Here is a 14192-nt window from a genome sequence, read left to right on the forward strand (position 1 = left end):
AATCAAATTCTAGACTTTTAAGTTATAAAAACTCTTATACAATATTATAAAATCACTTTTTCTAAAAACTTAAGTTATATATCTAACAAAAATGAAACATAATTAAAACGTTGAAATAGTTAGGATTAACACACTTTAACTTCTAAACTTAGAAACTTAATTTATTAAAGGAATCGGATTAAAAAATTGATAAAAAAGAATGTCGAGCCAATTAACCATATCAGAATATGCTAACACCCTGTTACAAATGAATATAGACAAAGAAATTGTTCGAAAACCGCAACAGTATAGCTATAAGTTTCCAAAAAGCTCACATGGGAACCAATAAATAAATAAATACTGACAATACTCTCTCTCTATCTCTCGCCATATATTTAGCTCTTAATTCTTTCCTTCTATTTTGCTCACTCCATTGACCCTAAAAACGATTACTTCGGGGAGTGTACATGTCACAGAGTCTGCATTTTCTTGAATCTTTGTGTTGATGCCATGCATGGTCCCACACATATGTGTTAACCACATGCTATTTATGCTTTTACTATTCCGTTGCTAGTTATTATTATTTGACGACAAAATTAAACATATTAAGGCCATCTTTACACTACGAGAACTTATAGCCGCCGAGATCGTTGGGGATTATTGCTTTACAATTTTTATTTTATTATATTTTATTTATATATACAGTATATATATAATTTGCAAAGAAAACATGTTTCAGGGTCAGCAAACTTGATTATTCATTACTTTGAACTGAAGTAGGTTCAGCTTTACTTTCTGCAATGGATGTTTGGTGGTTGAGGCTTATTCTTCTTCCTACTACTCTTGCTCTCTTCTTACTTTCTCCTCAGCATTGTTCTTCCCAAAAAGGTAATGTACTTACTCTGAACTTCTTTCTATTATGATCCATAATTGATTAGACTATACTAGGTGTGTTCAGTATACATCCATAACTACTACTATTTTCTTTTTAATATTATAAATAAAGAACAACCTCTTGTTATAAAAACACATATTAAGTATATTTTAAAAATTAATTTAGGTTGGTTAGGTAATTAACTCACTTGTCTAACAAATGTCGAGAATTCGAATATTGTCTTGTATATGTAGTAATCTATTAATCAATGACCAACTCTTAAATAAAACTCTAATCCGTAATAAATTAGTCTTTAACTTGCTAAATTAAAAGATGTCATAAAAAATAAAAATATTACCAAAAACTACATTTTTTTTAAAATTTAAATTATTAAACAAAAGTCGATTAATATTGTTATAAACTACATCTTCTAAAAACTTAAACTATTAAGTAAAAGCTGACGGGGGATTTGATATTGTTATTATTGGCGGTGGAATCACGGATTGCTTGTGAAGGCTGGAAAACATATACATGCATCTGCAATTTCATCTCAATACTACTGCTTTATGCTAATATGACTACACTATGAATTAACGTAACTAGTTAATTAATTATTTAATTTTGCTCAGCCGAAGTACATGACCAAATATATTGCCATCTTAATGAAGTGGATGGATGGAACATTGAAACTTCTTTATTGTATCTTGCATAATTTAATTTGACATAATTATAATTAGAAATATTTCATGTATTTTGCATAAATAATTGTGTTTTCTTGCTAATATAATAATATATAACTGTTCTATAGTCTTCTTGAACGAATTATTAGTAGTGAGACTTATTACTTTCATTATTTTCTTTCTCATTTTTTGGGGGGTTGTAATAAGTAATAACATCTCATTTTTTCTGTAATAAATAAATACATAATAATGGGCCTGGATAGCATCTTTCAGACTTTATTGGTATGTGAGTAGCTTAGTATAAATGCGATTTTGAAGGCTATCTTGTGCTTGATGAGTAAGCGCACTTAGTTTTCCTGGTATCATTTCCTTGTTTCTTTTTAATTTTTTATTTTGACCAAAGATAGAAATAAAGGGCAATTTAATGGTAAAACAGGAGGCAGTCCAAAATAATGTTACTAATATTTACTGGTGATCGAGACTGTTATCTACCCATTTAAGACTGAAATAAAATTAGTTCCTTGTGTTGTCACTTGTCATGTGCCCTGTAAGTCAATTTATAAAAATTCGAAAAATTATTTACCAATACTTATAATTAGAATTAATGAATTTGATTAAGTATAGAAATTTTCAGCAAGTAATAATATAATATAGTTAGTTACATATTTAAATAAATGTCATTTCTCATTGTTAGCTCACCAGAATTTAACGTCTACTATCTTTTAATTAATGTGATCCTCACTGTCTACTATTTCAACCACATTTTTGGGCGAACCTTAAGGACTTTCACAAAGTAATAATAGGTAGACAAAAAATAAAAAAAAACAGTCCGAACTTGCTTTATTTAGCATTAATTAACTGTCGCAATAATTAATGAATGCTAAATAAGACAAGTTATGATTGTTTTTGGCTGATTTTCTTTAGTTACCAAATATTTCCGTTTTTATATATTTTATGAAGTGATTTTGTCCATTAGATTTAAAAAAACTAAGAGAGAAAAAAGGGAGCAAACTAAGAATGAGCAGGAATAATTGAATTCACTCTAAATAAGAATTTCTCTTGCAAAGAATATGACAAGCTAGTGAATCAGGATGATATATAGGAATATATAGTATAATTAATGAAGAGAAAATCCTTTCAGAACAAACTACGTAGTTATTCCAAACAAGCTAGTGAATCAGGATGATATGAAGGAATATATAGTATACATCCATTCATGCACCTCCGAAAATAATATAATATGTGATGTCTCTTGATCTATTATTTTCCACTAATATTTTTAAAGAAAAAATCAGCGTCATGATTTTGTTAAGCACGAAGAAAATATTGAAACTTAATTTTGGGCTACATTTTAGATAAATTAGGTGCGTGTTTGAAGACAGCAAAAAGTATGATGTGCATACTATATATTTATTGTTCCAAACAAAATTCATTCATCTTAGATGAGAGGGTACTGTATTTTGGTATTTCAATAATCACATCTATTTAAAATTAAGATTGAAGGAGAAAAACGAAAGAGAGTTTCTAATTACTAAACTTTTGTTTGTGTGGTTCACATATATACAGTTCCAAACTATACATTTATGCGCAGTGCAACAACAGCATCAAACATCTCATACTACGATTACATTGTAATCGGCGGGGGCACAGCCGGATGCCCCTTGGCAGCGACATTGTCTCAAAATTACAGAGTGTTGCTTCTAGAACGAGGCGGATCGCCCTATGGCAACCCGAACATCACCAACTTGGCCGCCTTTGGCGCCGCCCTCTCCGACACTTCCCCCACCTCTCCCGCTCAGCGCTTCATCTCCGAAGATGGCGTCATCAATTCAAGAGCTCGCGTTCTTGGTGGCGGAAGTTGTTTGAATGCCGGCTTCTATACTCGTGCTGGACCCAACTATATAAGGTAAACTTTGGACAAATTTAAAACAATTTAGGGGTATTATATAGACAAATGTTATTCAAACTTTTATTTGGTTTCTAATGTAGTTAGACAATAAAAGTCTTTGAACTTTTATTTACATATTAATATAATTCAACCATTTCTGCCTAAGGATGGACATTATAATTTCATCAAAAACTATTATTTACACATTAAAAATCAGTCATTATATATTTATTTATAAATATATAGTATTTAATTTATTTTCAATATATATTTTATACAGATAATTGACTTAAATATCGTTTATTTTGAGATATTGAGATGAAGATTAAAAGACTGAAACACAATATTATGTTTGTTTGTCTAAAGAATGGTATTAAAATTCCAGTATTTCAGTATTTTCGAAAATGAGATTACAGAAAGATTGAAATTTTTAGGATCGAAATTGAAACTTTAATAACATTTTATACCTAAATTATCCCATTTCAATTAATTAATTCTAATTTTATTATTATGCAAAGTAAATTAGAGCTTCATTCTTATTTCAGTCTGTCTCCCACTTTACACCAAATACAATACTGAGACTTATTTCATTCTCTATCTCTCAGTCTTAATCTCTTCGTCTCTCTGTTCTAAATGCTATCTTAGTGATTAATTTTTAATATACACTTAATCTAATAGTATAATTTACTCAATTCAAAAAACAAATAGATATAATGGTAATTAAATTTCACTAAAAACATTCATTTATTACAACATTTTATAAAATTAAAAACAAAAAAATAAACCATCAAAAAATAAAATTAGGTCAATTTATAAAATTTATAAGTTAAATATAAAATACATATTAAAATATAAAATATATATTAAAAATAAATTAAATAAGACATATATTAATAATTTTATATACAAATATATAGTAACTAATTTATGGTGCGCATATAATATTTTTTTTTAACTATACAAATTAATTGAACCTAAAAAAGTAAGCTGAGCATACATTATTTCATTTATTGTTATGATTTTGGTATTGCTAGGGAAGCGGGATGGGATGGAAGGGCAGTGAATGAAGCATACAGATGGGTTGAGAAAAAGGTAGCATTTGAGCCAAAGGTTCAGCAATGGCAATCAGCGGTGAGGGATGGACTGTTGGAGGTAGGTGTGGTCCCCAACAATGGCTTCACTTACGACCATATTTATGGGACTAAGGTTGGTGGCACCATTTTTGACCAAAATGGATACAGGCACACTTCTGCTGATCTTTTGCAGTATGCAAACCCTTCTCGGATCACTGTCCTCTTGCATGCCAGCGTTCATAGGATATTGTTTCGTACTAAAGGTGCGTTCAAAGAATCCATCAAATCAATAATCTTTTTCTTTTAAGATCCCATATATATATCATCATGTTAGTAGAGACAGAGCTAACTATTTAAGAAGTAGTGTTTAATAATTTACTAAAATTATTACGTGGTGTAAAATAAAAGTGGAAAATTTAAGTGAACGAAGATATTAAAAAAAAAAATTATATTTTATTTTTTAAATAAAATAAATTATTAGACTAAGCCTAAAATTATTATACTTTGTTAATGTTATATAAAAATAGACTATTTTTTTTATAAATAAAAGGAAAACTAAAAAAATATACCAAAAAAAAAAAAAAGAGGGGCTGACAAATAAAAAAAAAAATATGTCTATTATTCTTTGTTTTTTTAACAAAAATTAGGGAAACTGCATTTCTAACAAAAGTTAGCTGTTCAACAGTTTTGAAAAACTCAATACAATGATCATTCCTCCCTTCTATTTTTTCCCATCTTTTATGCCCTTGGATTTTTTTTTTTTTGAGAAATTACTAAAATAATACACAAAATTTATATTGTTGATAAAAATAATTTCGAAACATATAAATTACAAATATATCTTTAAACAATGTTAACATATGACAAAAATAATAAACACAAATGGCAAATGTCTTTTCTATTCAACAAGTAATTTGAATATTTTATTTAAATTTTGTAAAAATATTTGAATAACTATTTAAAAATTGTATAAAAAAATAAGAACGAAATTTGATCCTTAAACCTCTTTTTTCAATCTTTCTAAAAATTGGTCATTTAAAAAAATCCACTTAGTATAAAATTACAAACATTTAAAAATTAAAATATCTTAGTTTTCTAATTATGTTTAAAAAAATTAAATCAAATCAAAATTTGATCTTTAAAATATCTTTTTTAATAATATATATTTGAATAAACCACCAAAAATATTTTGTGGTTGACAAGAATGCCTCCAATTTTGTTATTGACAAAAATACTTTCAAATAATTTTAAAATATGATAAAAATATACTCTAATAAACTAAAAAATTTTATGTTAACAAAAAAAAAATACCAATGTTTTTTCACGTTTTTAAATAATTTAAAGATATTTTTGTTGAGACATAATTCGATAGTATTTTTATTAGTGTCAAAATAATTCAAGTTCATTTTTGATAGTTAACCTATATATTTAATATTTAATTATTTTTATAGTAGTTTTTTAATTTTCAGCGAGTTTTTTTTTATTATTTGTGGTGATATCTTTTCAGAGTTATATTGTCGTTGTTAGTTTAGGAAAATTCTTTTCATTCGATCTGAGTGATTTGAGTAATAAAACCAATAATCAGGTGGGTCAAGGCCGAAGGCCCAAGGAGTAGTGTTCAGAGACGCATTAGGGCGCAAACACAGGGCATACCTTAGGAGAGGGCCCAGGAACGAGATAATTGTATCAGCCGGTGCACTTGGAAGCCCACAGCTTCTTATGCTAAGTGGAATTGGGCCTGAAAGGCAACTTCGGGCCCACAACATAAATGTAACGTTGGAGCAGCCATTGGTAGGACAAGGAATGTCCGATAACCCGATGAATGCCGTCTTCATCCCTTCTCCGGTGCCCGTTGAGGTATCCCTCATTGAGGTCGTCGGCATCACCAAATTCGGCACCTACATTGAAGCTGCCAGCGGAGAAAACTTTGCTGGCGGCACCTCACCCAGAGATTTCGGAATGTTCTCCCCCAAGGTAATTAAAAACACTATATTGTTCATTCGTGCAACTTTTTTTTTTTTTTTTTTTATCTCTTTTTATTATGTTAAAATATTTTTTTCTTACAATTTAATAGCATCTAAATGCATATAAAATGATAAAATAAAAAGTTAATAATTATTGAATTTATAAATTTTATGATATGTGAATTTTACTACTTTAATTCAAGATTAATTAGACTTTTATCTGTTCATTTTATTATTTTTTTTTCATTTTAGATCAATTAGCTAGATATAACTAAAAGATGGTGTAAAATGCAGATTGGTCAATTTTCCACAGTGCCTCCAAAGCAAAGAAGTCCCGAAGCACTAGCAAAAGCAATAGAAATGATGGACACACTGGACCACGCAGCATTCAGGGGAGGATTCATCCTGGAAAAAATCATGGGTCCAATCTCAACAGGCCACATGGAGTTGAGAACCCTAAATCCCAACGACAACCCTTCGGTTACCTTCAACTACTTCAAAGAACCGCGCGACCTGCAGCGCTGCGTTCAAGGATTAAGAACCATCGAGAAGGTCATCGACTCGAAGCCCTTCGCCCCCTTCCGCTACGTCAACATGCCGGTCCCCGTGCTCCTCAACATGACCGCTAACTCCCCCGTCAACCTGCTGCCTCGCCATTCGAACTCTTCGCTGTCGTTGGAGCAGTTCTGCCGGGACACCGTCATGACCATTTGGCATTACCATGGCGGCTGCCAGGTTGGCAGGGTTGTTGATAGCGACTATAAGGTTCTTGGTGTCGATGCATTAAGGGTTATTGATGGTTCAACTTTTAACTATTCTCCTGGAACTAATCCTCAGGCCACCGTCATGATGCTTGGCAGGTAAATAATCATCCATGACACAATTACTCATATTTGTTTTATTTTATTTTATATTTTAACCCATACATCAAAAAATAAAAGTGATACTAAAATTGTATATTATTCCCTTATTTATCTACACATTTTGATAATAAATTACCTTGTGAATTTAAAAGCAAAAATGTCAATTATATACAGAAAAAAAATTATCCACCATAATGTATTTATATATAAATATACGTTTTATCTAACTTATTTTAAATTTATATTTTTTATTTTAATAGTATTTTATAAGAATAGCAAATTTGATTTAAAAGAGTATAAGTCATCCCTCATCGTGTTATTTTTCCTATATTATGTAAATAGTTATGATTATAATATATGGATTTAAATTAAAAACTATAATACATTCTATATTATTCTTTTTTTTTTTAAAAAAAAAGGTCGCAAGCAAAGGCATATTCATTTATATTTTGACCTTTTACTCTTTTAAAAAATAACCTAATCAATATTATTGGAGAAATAAAAATGATAAATTAAACAAGAGAATTCTAATCCAAATTATTAATGGTGATATATGTTATCGTCAACAAAACCATGTTCCCCCTTCCTTTGAATTTGGTCTTGGTGCAGGTACATGGGAGTTAAAATGTTGAAAGAGAGGCTTGCTTTTGATGCTGATGGAATGGGGAGAGTGTAATTTATAATAAAGTCGGGTAGAATGTATTTTTTGTTTCCTTCATATAAGTGGTTCAGCAAAAGGTGCCACTTACACCTACTGAGTGCACAAAGATGTAAAAACAATTCTTGTGAGAATATCAGATCAATTTATAAAGTTTGTGAGTGACATGAGAAAAACAAGAAATTGAACAATATCATCATGGTCATACCGCTTTCAATTAATCCAATATAAGGAAAGATTCTCCATAATTATTATATGTTGAATATCAGAAGTTCTTAGGTGTTTCAAGAATAAAAGAAAATATTTGTTTTGTTTTATTTTTATATATCTTGTGATACATTAAAAAGGAGGGTTATTTATTGTTTAAAATTTTAAAAATTTATATTCTTTGAAACAACTTCCCTCTTCTCAACCTTATTAATGCGTAACAATATGAATGGAATACAGCAAAAATTTTCATATACTCCGACAACACTTAATATTATAGAAAATACTAAGAGGTGAACACCTTTAGTAAAAAAAAAAAAAGGGAACTAACTAATATTAATTTAAATATAAAGTAAAAATAAAAAACAAAAAAAACCTAATATTTCTCTATATTCATAAAGTTATCCATGAACATTTAAAGATTCGGAAGCATTTCCGGTGAGGCAGGCTCCTGTCCTGGTATTTCAGTATGCTAGTCGTCAACAGATTTCTTTAAAACACTATCGTGACTTGAGTGATAATTATGTCTCCAATGAGGCTCAGAAAATAATAGCAATAGACAATGCAACAACGAAATAAAAGTAATTGTCCACGATTAGGTATGAGTGGGAAACCGAAGCTGAGCTGCTTCAAAGATCTCGTTCATGTAGGGGCACTCATATTTGGGCAATTGTCTCTGAGAAAGTCCAAGTGTTGTTCGGCAGTGACTGAAGAGTATGGGTGTGTGGGTTGATTACTCGTCATTTGTCTTCACCCAAATCCAGTGACAGTGGGAAAACAGGGTGGGTGGCAAACCTGTCAGAGGGCGTTGTTGTCAGATGTCAGCGTTGGGGCTGTTTTCTACAACAGTCTCCGATGATTTAATTTGTTTTGAGGGCTAAAATATCAGTTGTGCTGAAATCCTTAGTTGATAATGTCTGGATGTTATAAGTTGGCGTGAGGGAAGGGTTATTGTTACGGACTCGAATCCCGGCCTCAACGACCCAACGACAATTCGACCCTCGAGCCCAATCCGTGCTCCTTCGGCCCAAGAACCTAGACCTACTGGATAGCCATAAATCGCTAACCAATATTCGAATTCAAATATCTCTCCTATCTTAGCCAACCAAAAAATAAGAGAGCCAAAAAGTATATAAAGGGGAGCTACGAGCTCCCCCACACACGCACACACGCACACGCGCACACACACTTAAAATCCTACCTCTTAGATCCATTCTAACTTAAGCGTAGGAGTGTCTTTATAGGTTACCCCCCACCATTCATTTGATTGGACCGAAAACCGTAAAGCTCGCCGACCCAGCCAGATTATGGATCCCATCATTTAAGGTTACTCCCGAACATTGGTACCATCTGTGGGATCCACAGCAAAAGAGCTTAGTGGCCTCTATACCGATGGATAACCAGCACCCACTCGAAGAGAATAGGGAGTATAACCACCCCCCGCCCCCCATAAGAACAACCCAGCAACAAATCGAGCGTGGTCCACATGGCGGTGACATCCAATCATTAACCATGGAACAGCCGGAACTCGCACCCCGAGTTTGGTTCTCGCCCTTTCGGTGAGAAAGGAACCAACAACGCCTGAATCATTCAAGAGTTGCAACACAGGTTGCAGAACTTAGAAAGAGAGGTTGCTGCTTGAGATTACTACCAATCGATACCTAGCTCTGAGGTGCAGTCGAGGACACAACCTCAGAAGAGACATTGCTCTAGGTCGCCAGAACGGCGAGCCAGCGGGCGCCAGGATGGGCACGACCAACGCTCCTATCAAGAAGAAGTAAGGTCTCAAAGTTAGCGAGATCCACACCACTGGGGAACAACAGATCCCTTAGGAAAAAGAAGGCAGCACAATAAACCCGTTATCCTAAGGGCGACCCCTTTCGACAAGAAAGTCCTCCGGGTTAGCCTGCAAAAACACTTTGACAATCCAACAGACATGCGCTATAACAAGACTAAGGATCCCAGGAGCATCTGACTGCGTACCTTTGAGACATGGATGAACCTAGAGGGAATCCCCGACACAGTGCAATGTCAGGGGTTCCCAATAACCCTTATAGGCCTAGTGATCAAATGGTTCAACTCGCTCCCTCAAGGGTCAATCATGTTCTTTTCAGACATCTCCCAAAAATTTCTAGTTCAGTTCCCCACTCAGATTACCATAGCCAATCACCCCATAAACTTTTTAGGGGTGAGTCAGCATAACGGCAAGCCGACAAGGAAGTACCTGGACAGATTCAATGATTAATGCCTAGAAATTGACGGCCTCGCGGACTTAGTCGCAAGCCTCTACCTATGCAACAACCTATCATGCTAAACTTTACCCTATAGTCGTAAAACAAAGGCAATAAAGCATCACAACAGGTCTAAAGCTCATAACATAATGTATAATCAAGGAGTATTAAGACTAGAAGCCTGATGAAAGAAATAAAAGATCAAATAATAACTCAGGAATACAAAAGGTGAAACGTTCACACACGATAGCAAAAGCACGTTGGCACGGATAAGAACAACATACATAAAACCTTGTACAAGCTCCAAGATATACAAGGTAATAGTTAAACAAGTTACACACACACACACACACACACACACACAATAGTAAAAAAAAAAAAAACTAGTTACTACCCGCTACATCATGTCTCTCAAAGTTTTCAAAGTAAAAATCCTCAAAGGCAACAGTATACAAAAGTGAGGGTCAACTACAATAGTAAAACATCGAGCCATCCTCCACTCTATCACTATCCACAAAGCTCACCGAGGTGGGTTGCGGCTTGCATCTAAAAAATAACAACATATGGTATGAGAACCAGTGATTTTCAATATGGTAACAGTACTCGATAGATAAAATATAAGGTTCCGGGAAGCCAAAAGGCAATCCAACACTTCAATAGCTAGAAAATTCAAGCCTAGAGTTATACTAACCATAAAACAGTAAGTATTCTAAGCCTAACTAACTATCCAACACTTCTTGCGGGCAGGATAAAACCACCATCTTCGCATAATGGTTTACACACTGAACAAGTGGGATTATACCACCATCTTTGCCAGGAAAGAAGTCATTATCATACTCATAATCATTACTATGCACATTCCATTCAATCTCATGAAATCACTTTTCTAACTAACCGCTTATAGGCTGATAGGCCAGACTTCTATAATCCTCAATTTCAATTTAAGTTCATTCCCTCCATACCACTATATCACTTCAATCTCATCATCAATCATATTTCACTTCATTCATAATCATAATCATAACCATTCACCATCATCTCTCATATCAATTCATTAGGTCTTATAAAAGAAAATACCTTTTTAATTCAATCAGTACACTCTCACTCGTCTCAAAGCCTAAATACTAGCTAGGGGATTCTAAATAAGTGTTTCAGAGGTTTAGAAAGCTAGAGAAATAGTTAAAAACTGAAAAATCCAATTTTTTTGCAAAACAGAGTAGTCATGCGTACATATGCCTTTCGCGTACGCATGAGTTTCGAAATTGCCAAACTCGCGTACACGAGCCACTTTCCACATACGCAGACATGTTGAACAGAAAGCGGGAGCTCACGTCGCGTGCCACTTGCCGCGTACGCAAGTGTTCAAAAATTTCCATTCTTGAGTATGCATGCCCTCTGCATATGCATGAGTACTGGACAGAGCCATTTTCTCGCGTACGCATGGCCTCGGTGTACGCATGAATGTGGATTTTTCCAAAAAGTTGCTATGTATAGAAAATTCAGTTTTTTACACAAATTTTCAAACGCGCATAACTTTTTTTGTTAGAAATAATTTTTCATCCGTTCTTCGAACGTTATAAACTACACGGACCCAACTTTTATTTAAGACAAGTTTCACAAAAATCGAGGGTCTGAAAACCAAGTTATGGCTCGTTGAAGTTCGTCAAAAATAGGTTTTTATCAAAAATTACAAAGTACTATAGTTTTCAAAACTCTCTTTTCAAACTAAACCAACCACACCCAATTCAATACCAAATATTCCTACAGACTACAGAGTATCAAATTCTTCTCAATTACTTCTCAATCATCCCAAAACCTAAATTATTCAATTTCCATTTCAATCCAAACATAATCACTCACTCCATACCATTTCAATTCACAAGTTCAAATCCAACAACATTTCACATCTCAACCACCAATTCCAATATTACCATCAAAATCACACTCTACCAGTCTACCATATCCAAATATTTCATTTCTTCAACTTATCCTGTCACGGCCTCCGGCCCAATCTTTTTCATCAATAATAAGTCTCAATATCAAACATCATTTAAAACCAATAATTATCATTCATTCCATAACATCACAACATAGCTCATTAATATAACTCATATCCAAATCTTCATCCAATTACCCACATATCACAAACATTCAAATCAACCAAATATACAATTCAAACCTGTGTTAAAGGCTACTAGCCTAAGTTTCACACAACATTGAATATTATCTACAAGAAACTGAAACTATACCTTGACCGATTTCCTCTCAAGCTCAAAATACCACAAAACCTTCTTTTTCACAAGCTTCTCAAGCCTCCACCCAATTTCAATAAGCTCCGGCCACCAACGCTCAAACCCAACCACTCCAATGACAAATTCAAGCTCCAAACAACATCAATTCAATCAAATTCCATAAAACATACCCAAAATCAATACTAGGGTTCATAAATTTCACAAACTAGCTAGAGAATCCTTACCTTGCCCAATGATATTTGGGACAAATTCCAACAATAACCCAATGCTAGATTATACCTAAACAAAAAATCATAAAGAATCTCAATTTTCCAAAATCAAAACTTGAAATTATGTTAGGGCAGATAACTGTAGTATGGGTTTCAAATTTCTTACCACTTTGTTCAGTTAGAATCAAAGAGCTCGACAAGATCTTTGCGTGGCCGTAAACAACATGTCAATTGGAGCTCCGAACACAAGATATGATCAAAAGAACGAACAAAAACACAAAATGGGCCCAAGTTGGGCCCAAGCCCAATATATATAAGCTCATTAAGAGGCAACTTAGCCTCATTTCTCACTAAGAGAGGGTGAAGCACGTTGACCCTCAAAACCTTTAAAATAAGTGTCCGATTTTCTATTCCAAATAATTTTAACTTCTCTAAGTATTTCTGTAGTTTTTATTTTTTCATACGTAGTACAGACAGACTCAAGCCGGTACTGCCAGATAAATTATCGATACGCGTTTTTACATATTTTTCTGCAAAAATTTACATTTTTCCACTTGGAAAAATATTCTGAATCCAAATCTCACATTTAAATTTTTAAATTAATATTTCTAAATTTTTCAACCAATTTTGGACAATTAAATTATTATTTTATTCTAATTAAACGGCTAATAAATTTTCAGTTCTTACATCATGCCCTCAAAATTTTGTTACCTCAATATCGTTCTCAAGTCATGATGCATCTTTGTCGTTATTAGGATGAATTTAGAAGCCGCTCTTGTGAGCTTCAGACAATATCTCGTTTCACAAGTTTTCCACATTCGGTATGCAATTTCTCTCCTGATACCTCCAAATTCCTTCTCTATCTCCGGTGATCTCTCTTTGCTTCTTCTGCTCAATCACTTGTAGCATTTTTCACAGCTATTCATTCTCTTGTTGTGATTTTTGAATATCAGTCTTAAAATCACTCGTGATTTGAATCTGATTTAAAATTACATCTTCAGCCACATCTTCCACTCCTAACCTTAGATCTACAACTTACACAATATGTTCTCACTCTTACTGAATTCAAATAATAACTCCACGCTACTATCGCCTCTTCTAATTCCTTGAACCTAATTCAAATTGAACACTCCAACCCGCATTACTCTGATTATTAGCCACCAAGAACCTAGCTATTCCCTTATGTGAACCAGAAAATCACCTCGTCTCAATACTGAGGATACTCCTTCTTCATATTAGAATCGAGCTCCTACATGTGCTCTTTCACCCCGGCTTGACTCCAAGCAACCTTAACCAACAGAACTTCTTTTTCGT

General features: G+C 33.3%; 1 protein-coding gene across 1 annotated transcript; it reads left to right on the forward strand.

Moving 5' to 3' along the window:
* The first annotated feature begins 579 nt into the window (after window positions 1-579).
* LOC107630803 (Glucose-methanol-choline (GMC) oxidoreductase family protein) lies at window positions 580-8172 on the forward strand. The gene is made up of 6 exons (XM_016334049.3): window positions 580-867; window positions 3100-3439; window positions 4456-4757; window positions 6080-6468; window positions 6753-7318; window positions 7931-8172. The coding sequence occupies exons 1-6, from the start codon at window positions 780-782 to the stop codon at window positions 7995-7997; spliced, it is 1752 nt and encodes a 583-aa protein (XP_016189535.1). The 5' UTR covers window positions 580-779; the 3' UTR covers window positions 7998-8172.
* The last annotated feature ends 6020 nt before the right edge of the window (window positions 8173-14192 follow it).

This window comes from Arachis ipaensis, chromosome B1, assembly GCF_059453495.1.
Source record: "Arachis ipaensis isolate K30076 ecotype BB chromosome B1, ASM5945349v1, whole genome shotgun sequence".
Taxonomy (NCBI): Eukaryota; Viridiplantae; Streptophyta; class Magnoliopsida; order Fabales; family Fabaceae; genus Arachis; species Arachis ipaensis.